We start from the raw sequence: 13,346 nt of genomic DNA, 5'->3' as shown, positions 1-13,346 counted from the left end.
GCACTACATAATCTGGTTTGGAGGTCCATGAAGGGCAAAAATGGATGTGTGGGGCTTTTACCAGGAACAGTGGGAGCTGAGCCCTAGGCTGCCATCCACTGCCACTGTCAGCAGTGTTTTCCAAGATAAACTTCTAGGCCTAGCCTTTAGATAAAAGTGAATGCCTTTATATCCTGGTCAGGCTGCTTTATTACTATCATCATAATCATCATCATGATCTTTTGTCCATCTTTAGCTGGTTCTGCAGTGTGAGCAGTGTCGGACCAGACTGTAGTTTCCGGCATGAGCAGTCTTCCTTAGGCTTGGTGCTGATCATGATGGTGGCTGACAGAGGGAAGGGTCTGGCTGCTCCTGGCACAGGTTCAGCATGGTTCAGCCTCTTCACACTCCCAGCAGAACAGCACTGAAATCGGAGCCACTTTGAACTGTGAGGGGAGAGCCTGCCGTGTTGTCCACGAAAACAGAGGCATACTGCCCAGCCTGGGGGAAGAGAGGGATTAGGGCCAGGACACCTCCCCTGGGCACCAGGCATGGCCTGGCAGAGCCAAGGAGAGAGCTCTCCCCTGCACACAGCAACCAAGAGGAGCTGCCCTTACCTTTCCTTCTGGGAAAAGAGCAGCCTTTAGGGCAGCCCAGCCACAGTCTGTGCTATAGTGCCCTCACTGTCTTTGGAGTTTGGAGGTCACCTGAGCAGCAGACCTGATGCCCAGCAGCCCTGGGCTCGGGCCATGGAAGGCACCTTCCTGCCCAGCACTGTGACCAGGAGCTGGCACCACTCACCTGCAGGTACAGGGTGCCTGTGACAGAGATGGTGAAAAGGTCACCACTGCTCTCCAGCTGGGATATGCTCTCCAAATGGCTGCCGAAGAGGAAGGACAGTGGTGGGGGTAGCAGGCCCCTCCTTTCCCAGCAATGCTGGGCTCCTTCCCCCGTCCCTGGCCCTGGCCTTGCCCTGCCATACCTGTTGTGCTGGCAGCAGGACTGCACACAGATCAGCACCCGCAGGCGGCTCCCTCGGCATCCCTGCCTCCTCCTCCGCGGCTCCCGGCGTGCTGGGACAGAGCAGGGGGTGAGACCATCCCATCCCCGCCTGCCCCGGCAGGGCCGTGGGGCTGTCACAGGGCTCACCAATGTGCAGCGTGCTGCTGAAGGTGTAGTATCCTGCAAAGGGGGCTGTGTACTGCCCGCTGGTCAGGTTCAGCCCTGGGCCATGGTGGAACATCCCCTCCCTCTCAGGCTGGCATAGGGAATGGCTGGAGTTAGAGGAGGAGTCCCTGTGCCCGGGCAGGTGCCCCTGCAGACAGGAAAAAGGGGCAGGCTGGGCACTTACAATATAGAACAGCCCCAGCTCCTGCCACATCTTCTCCACAACGATGTCTTCACGGGTTTGGCAATGGAAGGCTGCTTCCACACGACGCTGGGCCCTGGCGCGGGGGCTGCCTTTGCTGCTTTCTTCTTCCTTACACCCTTCCCCAGCTGTCCTGCACATCTTTGCCGTGCCTGACCCCAAACCCCACCGGAGTTTGACGTTAGGAAGGGAACCTTCCCTTCGGCTGGCTCTGCTGCCCAGCCCTGCTTTGCCTTGCCCTGCTGTCCCCACAGCTGCCACCCTGGGGTCCCAGCGCGGTACCTCTGAGCAGGAGCTGCAGCTCCCTCCGCAGCTCCTCGGGCAGGGCGGGGGAGGCCGGGCCGGCCCCGCTGCCGCCGGTCTGCGCGGCTGCCGGGGTTGTTTTTCCCGGAGAGCCGGGGCCCGCCGGTGCCGAGCGAGCCCCGGTGCCGCCGCGGCCCCGATCGCCGCTGCCCCTCCCGGGGCTCCCGGCCAGCAGCATCCACGCCTGCCGGGGATCCACGCGGGCCGCCCCCGGGGCCGGCGGCCGCTCCCGGGCTGCCCGCGGGGCTCCGGTGCCGGCGGCGTAGAGGAGCGCCAGGCACAGCTCCGGCAGCCGCATCCCGCCGCCGCTACCGGGAGGGCGGCCCGGCCCCGCCTCGCTGCTGGGCTCTGCCCTCGGGGACCTCCCCGCGGGGAAAACCCCGCGTGGGCCGAGCGAGCAGCGCCGGGAGCGGGCGGTGCCCACCCCGCCCCGGGGGCGCCTCAGCGCGGCGTTGGTAACGCTTCGGAAACACGGACAACCGGAGGGGGAACAGCTGAACCGGCCGGCGGTGCTGGCTGTGGGCCCAGCCAGCGGGGAAGCCTCATTTTGTGCTCACCCATCCCTCTGCCCCCGGTACCGGGGCTGGGGCAGGAGTCACCGCACCAGCACGGGCTCGCTCGGGTGCCAGCTGCTTCACCATGGCCATGGATTGCTTCCCTGGGGTGCATGCTGCGCATCCCAGGAGAGAAAACAGGGTTTTGCACAGGCTGCTGCCCCCAGGCAGCAATGTCAGGCTTTGATGGGATGAATCACACTTTGGGAGGACTTGAAATACCCAGAAATCTTTAGGGTTTTTTTTTTTGTTTTTTTGTTTGTTTGTTTGTTTGTTTGTTTTTTGGGGGGGGGCAGGGTGGGAAATGCAGTTCTAAAAAAACCACAAACCCACAAATGAAAAGAAGAGAGCATTAACCAAAGCATGTTTATAAGGAAAAGCCTTTTCTCTGCAGTGGTGGGGGAGAATATGCTCCTGATGCCCCAGCCAGCCTGGCACAGGGCTTTCCACCTCCCACTCGCCAGTCTGAACAGGCAGCAGAAAAAAGGGGAGCATGGCTGCAAAGGGTGACAGGCATCACTGAGATTCTCCTACCACCCATGGTCACCCTGGAAAGGTTCTGTCCATTTAGAAGTGTCCATGAAGATGGAGGAAGAGCTGTGGAAGAGCCAGAGACAAGGCAGGGAGCCCTCACGCGTCCAGAGGTCCTTGGTGCAGTCATACACCTCCATTTCTACCCGGTAGTCCCCGTCCATGCCCTTCCAGTGGCCACCGGTGACAAAGAGCCGGTCACCCAGTGCCACCATCCCACCGTTCTCATGCAGTGTGTGTAGGAGCTGCACCTGTGTGAGGGACAGAGTGAGATGTGTAGGGACTCCTTGGTGACCTCCTACTCCCACCACAGAGGACAGTGACCCACCAGAAGTGTCTCCCTACCCCATCTTTCCTATCTGTGGGGTTTGGGGGCCTCTAGTGCCTTGTGCATGTGTGATGGGGAGCAGGGGAGGAAGGAATGGGGCATCCTCAGCTCTGTAGGTGTTAATAGAACCAAGGGATGAGTGGGTAGGAGGGAGAGGGGTGTGCTGGCACTGAGGGGAAGCAGCTGGGAACACCATCCCCGTATCCCTGGGAGGCTGATTGTGCCTGGTCCCACATCCCACCTTCTGCCAGATGTTGGCCTCTGGGTTGTACACGTGGACCTTCTTGGTGTTGTCCCCGATGAGGTAGATGAGCCCGCGCAGAGTGGCGCAGCGTGGGGCTGAGAGGTACTTGGGGATGAAGGGAGATGTGATCACGCTCCACAGATCTGCAAGGAGCAGCCATTAGCAGCGCACCCCACCCCGGCTCTCCATGCAGCTGCCAGTCGCTGAAAAAAGCATTGCTATTTCAGGGGGAATTTGAAAGGGAGGAGGCAGAGCAGCCAGGCAGACTGGCACCACAGTCCCCATCCCAGTCGAGGGTCTTGCATAAAAAATAGCGGGGGGTGAGGATGTGGTTTGTAGTGGTGCTGTGGGATGGAAAAGAGTCTGCTTGAGGATTGTCACAAGGCGCTAGTTTCTCCCTAAGGCAGGCAGCCTCCCCCATCCCAATGCCTCAGAGATTCCACTCTGCCAAAGCTGAGCTCTGAGCTGTGTCAGACACTGTGACTCCATGCTGCTAACAGCTCCACTCTGGGGCTCCTGGGCCACAGCCACCACCACACCCTGTCAGCACCTGCTCCATCCCACAGGACCATGCTTGGCAGTCCAGGGGTGCTGCCTGCCTGGGGGTCCCCCTCAGTCCCTCTCCCGGGGACAACACTGGTGGGGTGTGGCAGCAGGGTCAGCTCTCACCTTGCACGGGGTTGTAGCACTGCAGAGTGAGCGCGTTGTACTTGACGGCGCAGGAGCCCACCAGGTAGAGCTTGCCCAAGCAGCTGGCAGCTGCAAAATTGCTCACGTACTTGAGGGCTGGGCTGATGGCACACCAGCTCTTGTTGTACGGGTCATAGCGCTCCACCTCCACCACATCCACTGTTGTCCCTGCAGGGTGACAGGACACTGCAGCCACCCTGCTGCTCTGGGGCACCTGTGGACCCCCATCCTAGCAGCACCCACAGGGTCTTTGCAGCCTTACCCCCGATCACGTAGATCTCACCATTGAGGACAGCGCTGGTGTGGTTTGTCCGGGCTCTCAGCATGGAAGCGATGGGCTGCCAGACTCCATCCCTGGGGCAGAAGCACCAGGCCTGTGTCGTTGACCACGTGTCATTCTGGGACCCCCGGGAGCCACCTAGAGAGAGACAGGTCAGGTGGGCCACCCTCTCCAAGTGCAGCTGTCCCTGAGTATTCCTTGCCTGTGGCCAGATTTGCCCAAGCAGAGAGTAAGGAGAGGATTTTGCTCAGAGAGGAGCCTCTGGCCCCACACCAGTGCTTCATGCTCATACCATTGTCCCCTGTCCTCCATCCCTGCTCTTTGAAGCCCCACCCTGCACCACCAGCCTTGGCACTGACCTGTGACGTACACATCATTGTTCAGAGCCACCAGGGAAAAGCCCCACTTGTTGTAATCAGGGAAGTCAGGCAGAGCCATCCATCGCCCTGAAACCCAACAGAGCCAAGCAATGATCCCAGAGCCAGCGATGGCACTTTTTAAGCTACCCATGTTTCAAGCCCGTCCCAACCCCACCAGTGTCTCTCTAAACCGGTTTGGCAAGAGGTGCCTTCAGGGTAGACAGATGGTTAATTAACATGGAGGGAGCTGGAGGAAGTGGGGGGCACTTACTGCTTTTAGGGTTGTAGAAGGCAAAGTTCCTGGTGGTAGTTGGCATTTCCAGCCCCCTCTCGTCATCCTCGCCATCCTCCAGCACACGGCCACCAACCACCACCAGCACCTCCTCTAGCTTCTGTGGTGGGGCTGGGGGGTTCTTCAGGGCACCGGTGCCACTCTGCCCCTGCTGAAGAGGCAGAGATGGGACTGTCAGGCTCCTCCTTCCTGGCTCGGGAAGTGGCATTTAGGGGAAGGAGGTACGCACCATGGTGCGGGATCGGGCAACGAGGGCCTTGCTGGCATCTGAGTCACGAACAAGAGGCTCAGTGGCAAGGAGGTTCTGCAGGTACTGGTCAGGCAGCGAGACAAGGTGGGTCAGCTCCAGCAGCTCTGGCAGGAACTGGGCTCGGGATCCCGGGTCGTGGCGTACCCAGCGCAGTACAGCCTCAACCAGGCTCCGCTCCTCCTGCACCTGCAGCTGGTCATTGGAGAGGTAGACAGCCAGCCTCTCCTTGGAGAGCTGGAGGAACTCCTCCTGAAGAGAGACGGCTTCAAAGTTCTCCTGCAAGAAAGACCAGGCCTTGGAGGAGACCTCAGGGCAGCCGTGGCTCTCACCAAACTCACAGATACCTAGGCAGTTGGTGGCATCCATCTGCTGCCGGAGGTAGCGGCTGCAGACCTTCTGGATGGCAGGGAAGTGGAGCTGGCTGGAGGTCCGCATCAGCCCCTCCACATTGCCCTGGTTGATGGTGACCTTTCCCGTGTAGGCAAAATCAAGCAGCATCTCCAGCGCACTGGGGTCTACTTCCTTTAGCTCCACCCGTGCTGCGATGCTTTCAGCAAAGTCACCGGAGAACATGGCATAGAAGTAGTGGCTGCAGAGGGCCAGGATGCCTCGGTGGCAGGGAAACTCCCGCCCGCCGGCCACCAGCGTCACGTCGGCCAGTTTGGGGTTGGTGCGGAACTGCTGCAGCCCCTCCAGCACGCCCTGGGCATGCGAAGGCAGGCAGAAGTCAAAGTCGTCCATGTTCCTCACCATGGTGCCGGGGATGGCCGTGGGGCCTGGCAGGCGGGCAGTGCCCGAGCAGCGGGAGGCAAGAGTGTCCCTGCTAGGAAAAGGCGACGGTGTCTCCCTCTCCCCCTGCCGCGACATCCTCCCCCCCTTCCCAGCGCCGGAGTCACAGACAGCAGCGGCTGCACAAGCGCTTCCCACTGCCCCCCTCCCACGATGGCCGCGTTTTCTCCTCACCACGCCGCAGCTGCCCTGCCGGGGCGGCGACCGGCCTTTTGGGGATGATTTTCGGGGCGATTTGAGCCCTCTCGGCGCGGTCGCTCCCGCTCTCACCAGTGCTCCCCAGCCCGGCCGCCCCGCGGGAGGGAAGGGACCGCGGTCCCGGCGCTGGGCAGGGACACGCCGCATGACACGGGATCAGCCGGGACCGGGGGCACTCGCTATTTTTAGGCGGCACCTGGACACTGCTCCCTGCTCTTAAAGGCACCGCGCGGGCAGAGCTCTCGCCGCTGCCCATCTGCGTCGTTGCCCCATCCCGCGGCGCTGTTGCCTTTAGGAAAGCCTCCCCCTCGCGAAGGGGTCGGCTGGGCACCGAGCCTGGAGGGACAAGCTCCCAGAGCATCCTCCCTCCACCCCATCGGCAGCAGGGGCTCCCCGCGATGCCCCTCCTCGCTGCTCCGGCTCGCACTGCCGCTGCCGCTATAAATAGAGGTGGCTATCACCCCGCGGCAGCCGTAAACACGCGGCGGCAGCCGAGGACTGGAACACCCGCCCTGGGAGAGGGGGAGCTGGGCTACTGAGGCGGCCCGCCCAGCTGAGCAGCTTTCTTCACCGCCCCGGAAAGCCTCGCTTAGCTGGGACAGAACCGAGAAGGTTTTTATTGCAGCCCGCGGCCTCCGAAGCCCCTCGGCATCACTCCTCCAGGCTGAAGATCTCGGCTTCCTTCTCCTTCCAAAAGGCGAAGCTGCGATCGATGTAGCGACAAATCTCGTCGCCCTCCTCCCCGGCCTGCCCCGGCCGCTGGGCCGGGCTGTGCGGAGTCCCGAAGTACCGTGCCTTGATGTCGTCGAAGCCGTCGCGCCAGCCGCGCCGCCCGGCCGCGATCTCGTCGATGACGGCGCGGTGGAAGGCCCGCACCGCCCGCCAGCCGTGCCGGCCCAGCTGCTCAAACACCTCGAAACAGAGCAGGTGGCGGCCACGGCGCTCCTCGGGGGGCAGGTCCTGCTCCAAGATGCGGAAATAGCCCAGCATGAACAGCTCCAGCGACAGGCTCTCGTACTCGGCCGGGCCGCCCCCCGCCGCCGACACGAACTGCTCCGGGGAGAGCAGGGTGCGGGCGGGGGGCGGCGGCGGGGGCCGGCGGGAGGCGGCGTCCCGCCAGCCGCTCAGCAGCTTCTGGATGGCCGCTCTCTGCCGCGCCAGGCGGGCCGCCGCCCGGGCCCCGCTCCCCGCTGCCTCCCGAGGGTCCCCGGCGGCGGGCCGCAAGGGCGCGTACGCGGAGCGTCTCCAGTGGCTCAGGAAGAGCATCACGATCCGTTCCTTCCTCAAGCTGCCCCACTCCGGCCCCGGCCCTTTCCCGTGCCGCGGGGAGCCGCCGTCGGAGAACGCCTCCTCGCAGCTGATGCCCGAGTCGCTGGCGGCCTCCGCCTCGCCGCCCCCGGCCGGGGCGCTCCCCGCGGCCCCCCAGGCGGGCTCGAAGGCGCCGCGCAGGCTGCGGACACAAACGCCGCACTGGCGGATCTCCCGCTGCGCCAGGCTGCCCCCTGGCTCCCGGGGATGCCCGGCGGCGGCGGGGAGAGCGGAGGTGGCGGCGGGCGCGGCGGCGGCGGCGCAGGGACCCCGCACCCCCTCGGCGTTGCCCAGCAGCGCGGCCAGGCTATTGACGGCGCCGGCCAGGCGGCCGCACCAGAGGGGCAGGGGCTGCCCCGGAGCAGGCGGGGGGCTGCGGACGGAGATGCTGAGCAGCGGCGCGGGCAAGAGGGCGCGTAGCTCCCGCACCAGGCGCCGCAGCTCGCTCTGGTACACCTCGCCACGACGCCGCAGCCGCAGGCTCTCCACTGCCCTCTCCAGCTGATGCAGGTCTGTCTCGGTCAGCAGCTCCCCGAACGGGCCCAGCACGGCTTGGTGGGAGGGCGAGAAGCTCCAGGAGCCTGCATCCTGCGGATAGAGGCGGTCAGCGGCTTCCGACAGCCCGCGCCCCCTCTGCTCCCCGTGCCCCTCGTACCTGCTCTCCCGCCGGGTCCTCGTCCGCCAGTCGGGCCCGCAGCCGCCGCACCATCACTTGCCGCTTCCACTCGGGGATGAGACGGCCCCGCTCATCGTGCGTGGGCACCAGGGATTCCGCGTCTATCTCCGCGGGGTCCGGCCTGGGGGGCCCCGCCGGCCCAAGCGCCCCGTCCTGTGCGGACAGAGTCATGGGGGCTCGAAGGGGTACGGCCGCCGAGGGGACGAGCCGGGGGCCGCGGGCCGAGCCAGCGACCTACCGGTTGGGCGAGGAAGGGCGCCGGGATCCTGGCCCGCTGCGAGGGCTTGCGGAGCTTCAGCTCCACCGGCACCGACCTGCCGGGCTCCATCCCCTGCCGGGCCGGGCGGCTGCTGGGGGCAGAGCGCGGGCCTCCTCCTGGGGGAGGGCAGCAAGGGGAGGTGGGCCCAAAAACCTCCAGGGTCCCCCCAGCTGAGGGGTGGCCCGACACATCATCCCGGATCTTAGGGAGAACCCTCCTCGGGGGACAGCCACGGGTGGATCTGATTCCTTCAGAGGACAGGACGGAGCTGAGGAATCTCTGCTGCCCGCTGTTCCCCTGTAGCCAAGGACCGAGCCCGGGGCTGTCCCATGGCCGCCAGCCCTTCTCGGAGCATCTCATGCCCCCAGCCCGTCCTCCCACTCCCCGGGGTGACAGGCTGGCATTCCTCGGGAATGGGAGTGCCCACTGCCCCAGGCCCAGGAGGGTCTTACCTGCTAGGGGGGGCTGAGCTGGCTGCTGAAGGGGGTTGGGTCCTGAAGTGTCAGGCTCAGGGAACACCCAGAGGTGGTGCAGCTGCACCCCCAAAGTCCCTGTTTGGGAAGAAATGAACAAAATGGGCCAGGAGGGGAGGTTGGAGTGGTCAGGCAGCCCTGCAGTGCTGGGCAGGGCACAGAGGCATTGAGCATTGTATTAATATTTGATGGGGCATCGAGTGGCAGCATCAGGGCTCAGTGGGTGGAACTGGCGCCGTTCCTGGAGATAGTAGCTTGGTGACTTGGCTCCAAGCCTTGTCCTCCTCTTGGGGCCAATAGAGAATGGCCGAGTCTGGTCATGGCCCCAGGCCAGGTGCTGGGGACAGAGGAAGCATCTTGCCCAGTGGCACTGAGGACAGGTTCTGGCAGTGGGACATGTTCAGCAGATGGTTCTGCTGCACCACTGCCTGGGCATTGGTTACTGGCATTCAGTCACATTTGTGTTCTTTCTCTCCACCACCATCCATTATATATGGCCAGCATGGACTCGTGGGGCTCACTTACATGTGAGAAATTCAATCAAGGGGCTGGAATAAAATTAAGAAGCAGCAGATCTAAGCCTATAAACACCGATTAGCTGGCAAGGATACATTACAGAGTCAGCCTCTCACGCTTCCCTGGCTCCAGTGCAGGCTGACTCTCATGGGGAGGATAAGCTTATGCTGTCCAGCAATAGAGCCCCAGCCTGAATGCAGGTTATGCTTTGCTGTAGGAGGGGGGAATTTCCAGAAAGCCCTTTGACACAGGGTTGTGCCAGGGCTGTCTCCCCCAGCCTGGAGAGCATCTCCTGGGATTTCAGCTCTCCACAGTGCAAGGGTGTGCAGAAGCATGAGAGGAAAGGGGGTTCTGCCCTAAACCTTCATCTCTGCCTCTTTTCTCACTCTGCTCCTCAGGAAAGCAGGCACTGGCCCCCTTTGGGATCTGCTCAGAGAGTCTTGAGGGACTTGACTTTCCCTTTCCCTTTCCCAGCTGCATACCCAGAAGCATGAGCAAAGCAGCACAGAAACAACCAAGGATGGCCTCTCTCCTCCAGCTCCAATAACCACGTTCACCCCTCTCCACCAGTTCTTCAGCCTTATCCCACCCTATCTGCCCATGTTCCCACAGCCGTATCCTTCCCTCTCCCAGAGCTCCCACTCCCTCAATCCTGCACTAAAGAGCAAACGAGCAGAAGAAACCAGGCAAGGCCTTTCTCAGCATCCTGGTTTTCATTTCAGAGGGGCCATGGAGGATCCACATCAGATGGGATCAAGGGGAGGAGGTGCACGTGGTCCCGAGGCCGGCTCTTCTTCCCCGCTCCCTCAGTGGCCACGATGGAAGTTCCCCAGGTTGTCCAGGAGGTTGGTTCCTGCCCTGGCCCGTTTCTGTCCAGCCCCTCCAACTCTCTCTGGACACGCTGGCGCAGCCCAGGGGGGCTCGGTGCCCGGTCCCCATCGGAGAATGTCGGACCACGGCCACCTCCAGGAGCAGCCAACTCCTGCCGCTGCCGCCACCGCACCACGAAGGGATGGAGGCGGTGGGGCCGACGTGGGGCCCGCCCGGCACGGTTCTGCAGCCCCTGCAGCAGGCGGATGGCCTCAATGGGCCCCTGGCAGATGGGGCAGGCGGCAGCGGGGTCGTGGCCGGCCTGGTGCTGGATGCAGGCGTGGCAGAACACGTGCCCGCAGGGCTCCACGGCAGCAGCGGGGCTCCGCAGGAAATCCACGCAGATGCGGCAGACCCGGACGGCTCCTGGCGCTGGTGCCTCTGGCCCGACCTCCGCCATCGGTGCTGAGGTGGTCTCAGAGTTTCTGCTTCTGTTTGGTGCTGCTGCTGTGGATATTGGTGTCTGTTTGCCTCGTTATTATGCGTTCATATCATAATAGTCACCGAAATCATTGTGTGTGCATGCTTGTATTAACTGTTATACAGTTGTTGTATCACTTTGTGCTGGAAAATGAAGTATTGAGACTTGTCTACAAGAGGCAGTCTCAAGAAAAATTTATTACTGATAAATAACACAGAGACTAGAAATTTTCAGTTCCCCTGAAGTTGCAGAATAGAGCTTTAGGACTAACTAGCAAAAAAGACAACAAGATGTAAAGGAAAGCAGTAACCAGTGGAGAAACAGACAGAGGACTACAGAGGGGTTTTTTGCAAGTTACATAACAAAAAACAATAGTAGATGTCCAAAGAAAATGTTCAAAGAAAGATCACCTGTAATATTGATGCATTCAGTGAATATGCCCACCAGATACCCCTTTAGATGAAATCCGTGACTAAAAAAGGACTTGCAGTAGAAGGCAAATGCAGGCAAATTAGTTCTAGGAAAGTGGTGTTTGTGTATTGTTGCCTTGATTCTTAAGATTTTCTAAAGCCTTCTGAGTTTACATTCTTGTAGAGAACTTTCACACATAACTTTCTAAGAACTATATATTGTTTACCATTCCTCCACAGAGGTGGAGAAATTTGATGTACTAGTAGTTTATCCAATGTCATTGGAGAGGTGGCATATTCACCCTCCAATCCACTGTCACTTTTGCAAAAGTATAAATGCTGGAGTCAGAAAATAAAATTCCTCTTTTTCACCTTTGCAATTGCAGCAGCTTGCTTTGCGCCTTCACATGTCCTATAGTGACAGTGTATTAGATAGGAGGTCCATTAAAATGAATCCGTATGTTCAGGGTGCAATAAATACCCTGTTGTGAGCTTTCACCACACACATCAGATTCAAGGAGACACTCTTCCCTGTGTCCGACGCTGATAAAGAATGTCTGCTTTTTAATGCTTCAAGTGAACAAAAAAGTTTATTTTACAGCTATTATCCTAATATAAATATCCTATGCACGCCCCAAGTTTCTACAACTATATGCTTTCCCTCCCACAGCTCCCACTCCCCAAGTCTTGAAGATACGTACAAAAAAAGATGTATGTACAAAAGTTATGTACCCCAGAACAGAGTTGTTCCCACCTCAAACGTGTGCAGCCCAGACAGTCCCAAGGGAGCCCTACAAACTGACACCACGAACCTGGACTGGTGAGCTTTCTTTTCCAGGGAAAATGGCCAAAGTATGTGCCCAGGGCTGGGACCTGACTGCAAAAAGTCCATTCATCGAAGGATGTACCCCCGACTGAAATTGTCCCCACCTCAAACTTGTGCTGCCCTGATAGACCCAAGAGAGCCCGACAAACTGACATCAGGAACCTGGACTGGTGAGTTTTCTTTCCCAGGGAAAATGGCCAAAGCATGTGCCGAAGGGCCCCTGGCCCTGGGCTGGGATCTGACTGCAAAAAGTCCATACATCAAAGGTTGTACCCCAGACCGAAGTCGTCCCCCCCTCAAACTTGTGCTGCCCTGACAGTCCCAAGGGAGCCCTACAAACTGATGCCAGGTATCTGGGCTTCTGAATTTGCTTTCACCATGTAGATATCCCTCATTCATTCCCATGGCCCTGCGATCCCCCTGGTTTGTCAGGTCCCAAGTTTCCTTTTGCCTCCTCAATGTCAAAACGGCGCAGGATTTCTCTCATCTTGCATCTCCCACCCCCAAGTACTCAGTGATTTTTTTTTCTTGCCGAATACCTGTTGCAAACTGAGAGTGCAAAGCTTGGGGCTTTATTTTTTTCTGTGCTGGATTTCTCCTTGAGACATCTGCCACCATAAAACCCTAACCACAACCACTTTGCTTTGCTCAGAATTCACAACCTTTAGACCAGCAGCATGGCACCTGACCCACTGGCCCTCCACTGGCACCTTCCCAGAGCATTCCACTGCATTCCAGTTATACTCTGCATTTTCCACGGGCATCCTGTCTGTCCCACATTCTGACCTTAAAAATGCACCAAGGATTTCTAAAATAGCCATTAGGAAGGTGTAACAATACTCTAAAAGACACCAGAAAAAGCCTTCAAAAATCCCCTAAGTATTCCTAGTAACCCTGCAACAAAAAAAACTCAAGGAAGCCTGCTCAGCCTCCAAACCCCTTCCTGTTGCTCTCTAGTCCACAGATGTCATCCCTACCTTTTTGCAGCGGGTCCTGTTGTCCTCTGAGGGTTCTGGCAGTGTCCTGGTGCGAGGGTCGCTGCCCTGTCCCAGTGGGAGGCTTCCGGTGTGGTCTCGCTGTCAGGCTTGCTGTGCTGTGCTGCTGTTGTTGGGGGTGAAAAGGGAAAAGGCTGCTTAGGGTGAGGTTGGTGTTGGGGTGAGTGGTGCTGCATCTGTACCCTAACTTGCCTCCTAAGCTGTACCCTGTAGCCCTGATCTCCACTGGACTGTCCAGCCCTCAGACCCTCTCCCTTCACCCCTGACCCCTCCCTCTGCCCCCCAGCCCTCAGGCTCTGGCTGTCACCCTCGAGCCCCCCCTTGCCCCTCAAGCCCCCTCTCAGCTGCCCCTCAGCTCCTGTGTGCCACCCTTAATCCCTCTCCTCTGCCCCTCAGCCCCCAGCTTCTCTGTCACCCTCCAGCTGC

General features: G+C 60.1%; 3 protein-coding genes across 3 annotated transcripts; all 3 read right to left on the bottom strand.

The window, feature by feature from the left end:
• Nucleotides 1-165: 165 nt before the first annotated feature.
• On the bottom strand, nucleotides 166-1,967 carry LOC110479654 (erythroferrone-like). The gene is made up of 6 exons (XM_077785549.1): nucleotides 1,631-1,967; nucleotides 1,331-1,500; nucleotides 1,129-1,237; nucleotides 962-1,052; nucleotides 781-859; nucleotides 166-403 (listed from the first exon to the last, which is right to left on the bottom strand). The coding sequence occupies exons 1-6, from the start codon at nucleotides 1,947-1,949 to the stop codon at nucleotides 212-214; spliced, it is 960 nt and encodes a 319-aa protein (XP_077641675.1). The 5' UTR covers nucleotides 1,950-1,967; the 3' UTR covers nucleotides 166-211.
• Nucleotides 1,968-2,547: 580 nt separating this feature from the next.
• Nucleotides 2,548-6,214, bottom strand: KLHL30 (kelch like family member 30). The gene is made up of 8 exons (XM_021547040.2): nucleotides 6,143-6,214; nucleotides 5,159-5,999; nucleotides 4,909-5,080; nucleotides 4,638-4,724; nucleotides 4,261-4,416; nucleotides 3,978-4,166; nucleotides 3,306-3,451; nucleotides 2,548-2,987 (listed from the first exon to the last, which is right to left on the bottom strand). Exons 2-8 carry the CDS (start codon nucleotides 5,930-5,932, stop codon nucleotides 2,736-2,738), a joined length of 1,776 nt encoding a protein of 591 aa, XP_021402715.1. The 5' UTR covers nucleotides 5,933-5,999; nucleotides 6,143-6,214; the 3' UTR covers nucleotides 2,548-2,735.
• Nucleotides 6,215-6,699: 485 nt separating this feature from the next.
• ESPNL (espin like) lies at nucleotides 6,700-10,668 on the bottom strand. The gene is made up of 5 exons (XM_077785781.1): nucleotides 10,362-10,668; nucleotides 8,862-8,960; nucleotides 8,389-8,525; nucleotides 8,097-8,303; nucleotides 6,700-8,062 (listed from the first exon to the last, which is right to left on the bottom strand). Exons 1-5 carry the CDS (start codon nucleotides 10,666-10,668, stop codon nucleotides 6,818-6,820), a joined length of 1,995 nt encoding a protein of 664 aa, XP_077641907.1. The 3' UTR covers nucleotides 6,700-6,817.
• Between the last annotated feature and the right edge of the window lie 2,678 nt (nucleotides 10,669-13,346).

Source organism: Lonchura striata, chromosome 10, assembly GCF_046129695.1.
Source record: "Lonchura striata isolate bLonStr1 chromosome 10, bLonStr1.mat, whole genome shotgun sequence".
Lineage (NCBI taxonomy): Eukaryota > Metazoa > Chordata > Aves > Passeriformes > Estrildidae > Lonchura > Lonchura striata.
Note: the sequence above shows the minus strand (reverse complement) of the source record. Positions and strands in the feature narration are given on the sequence as shown.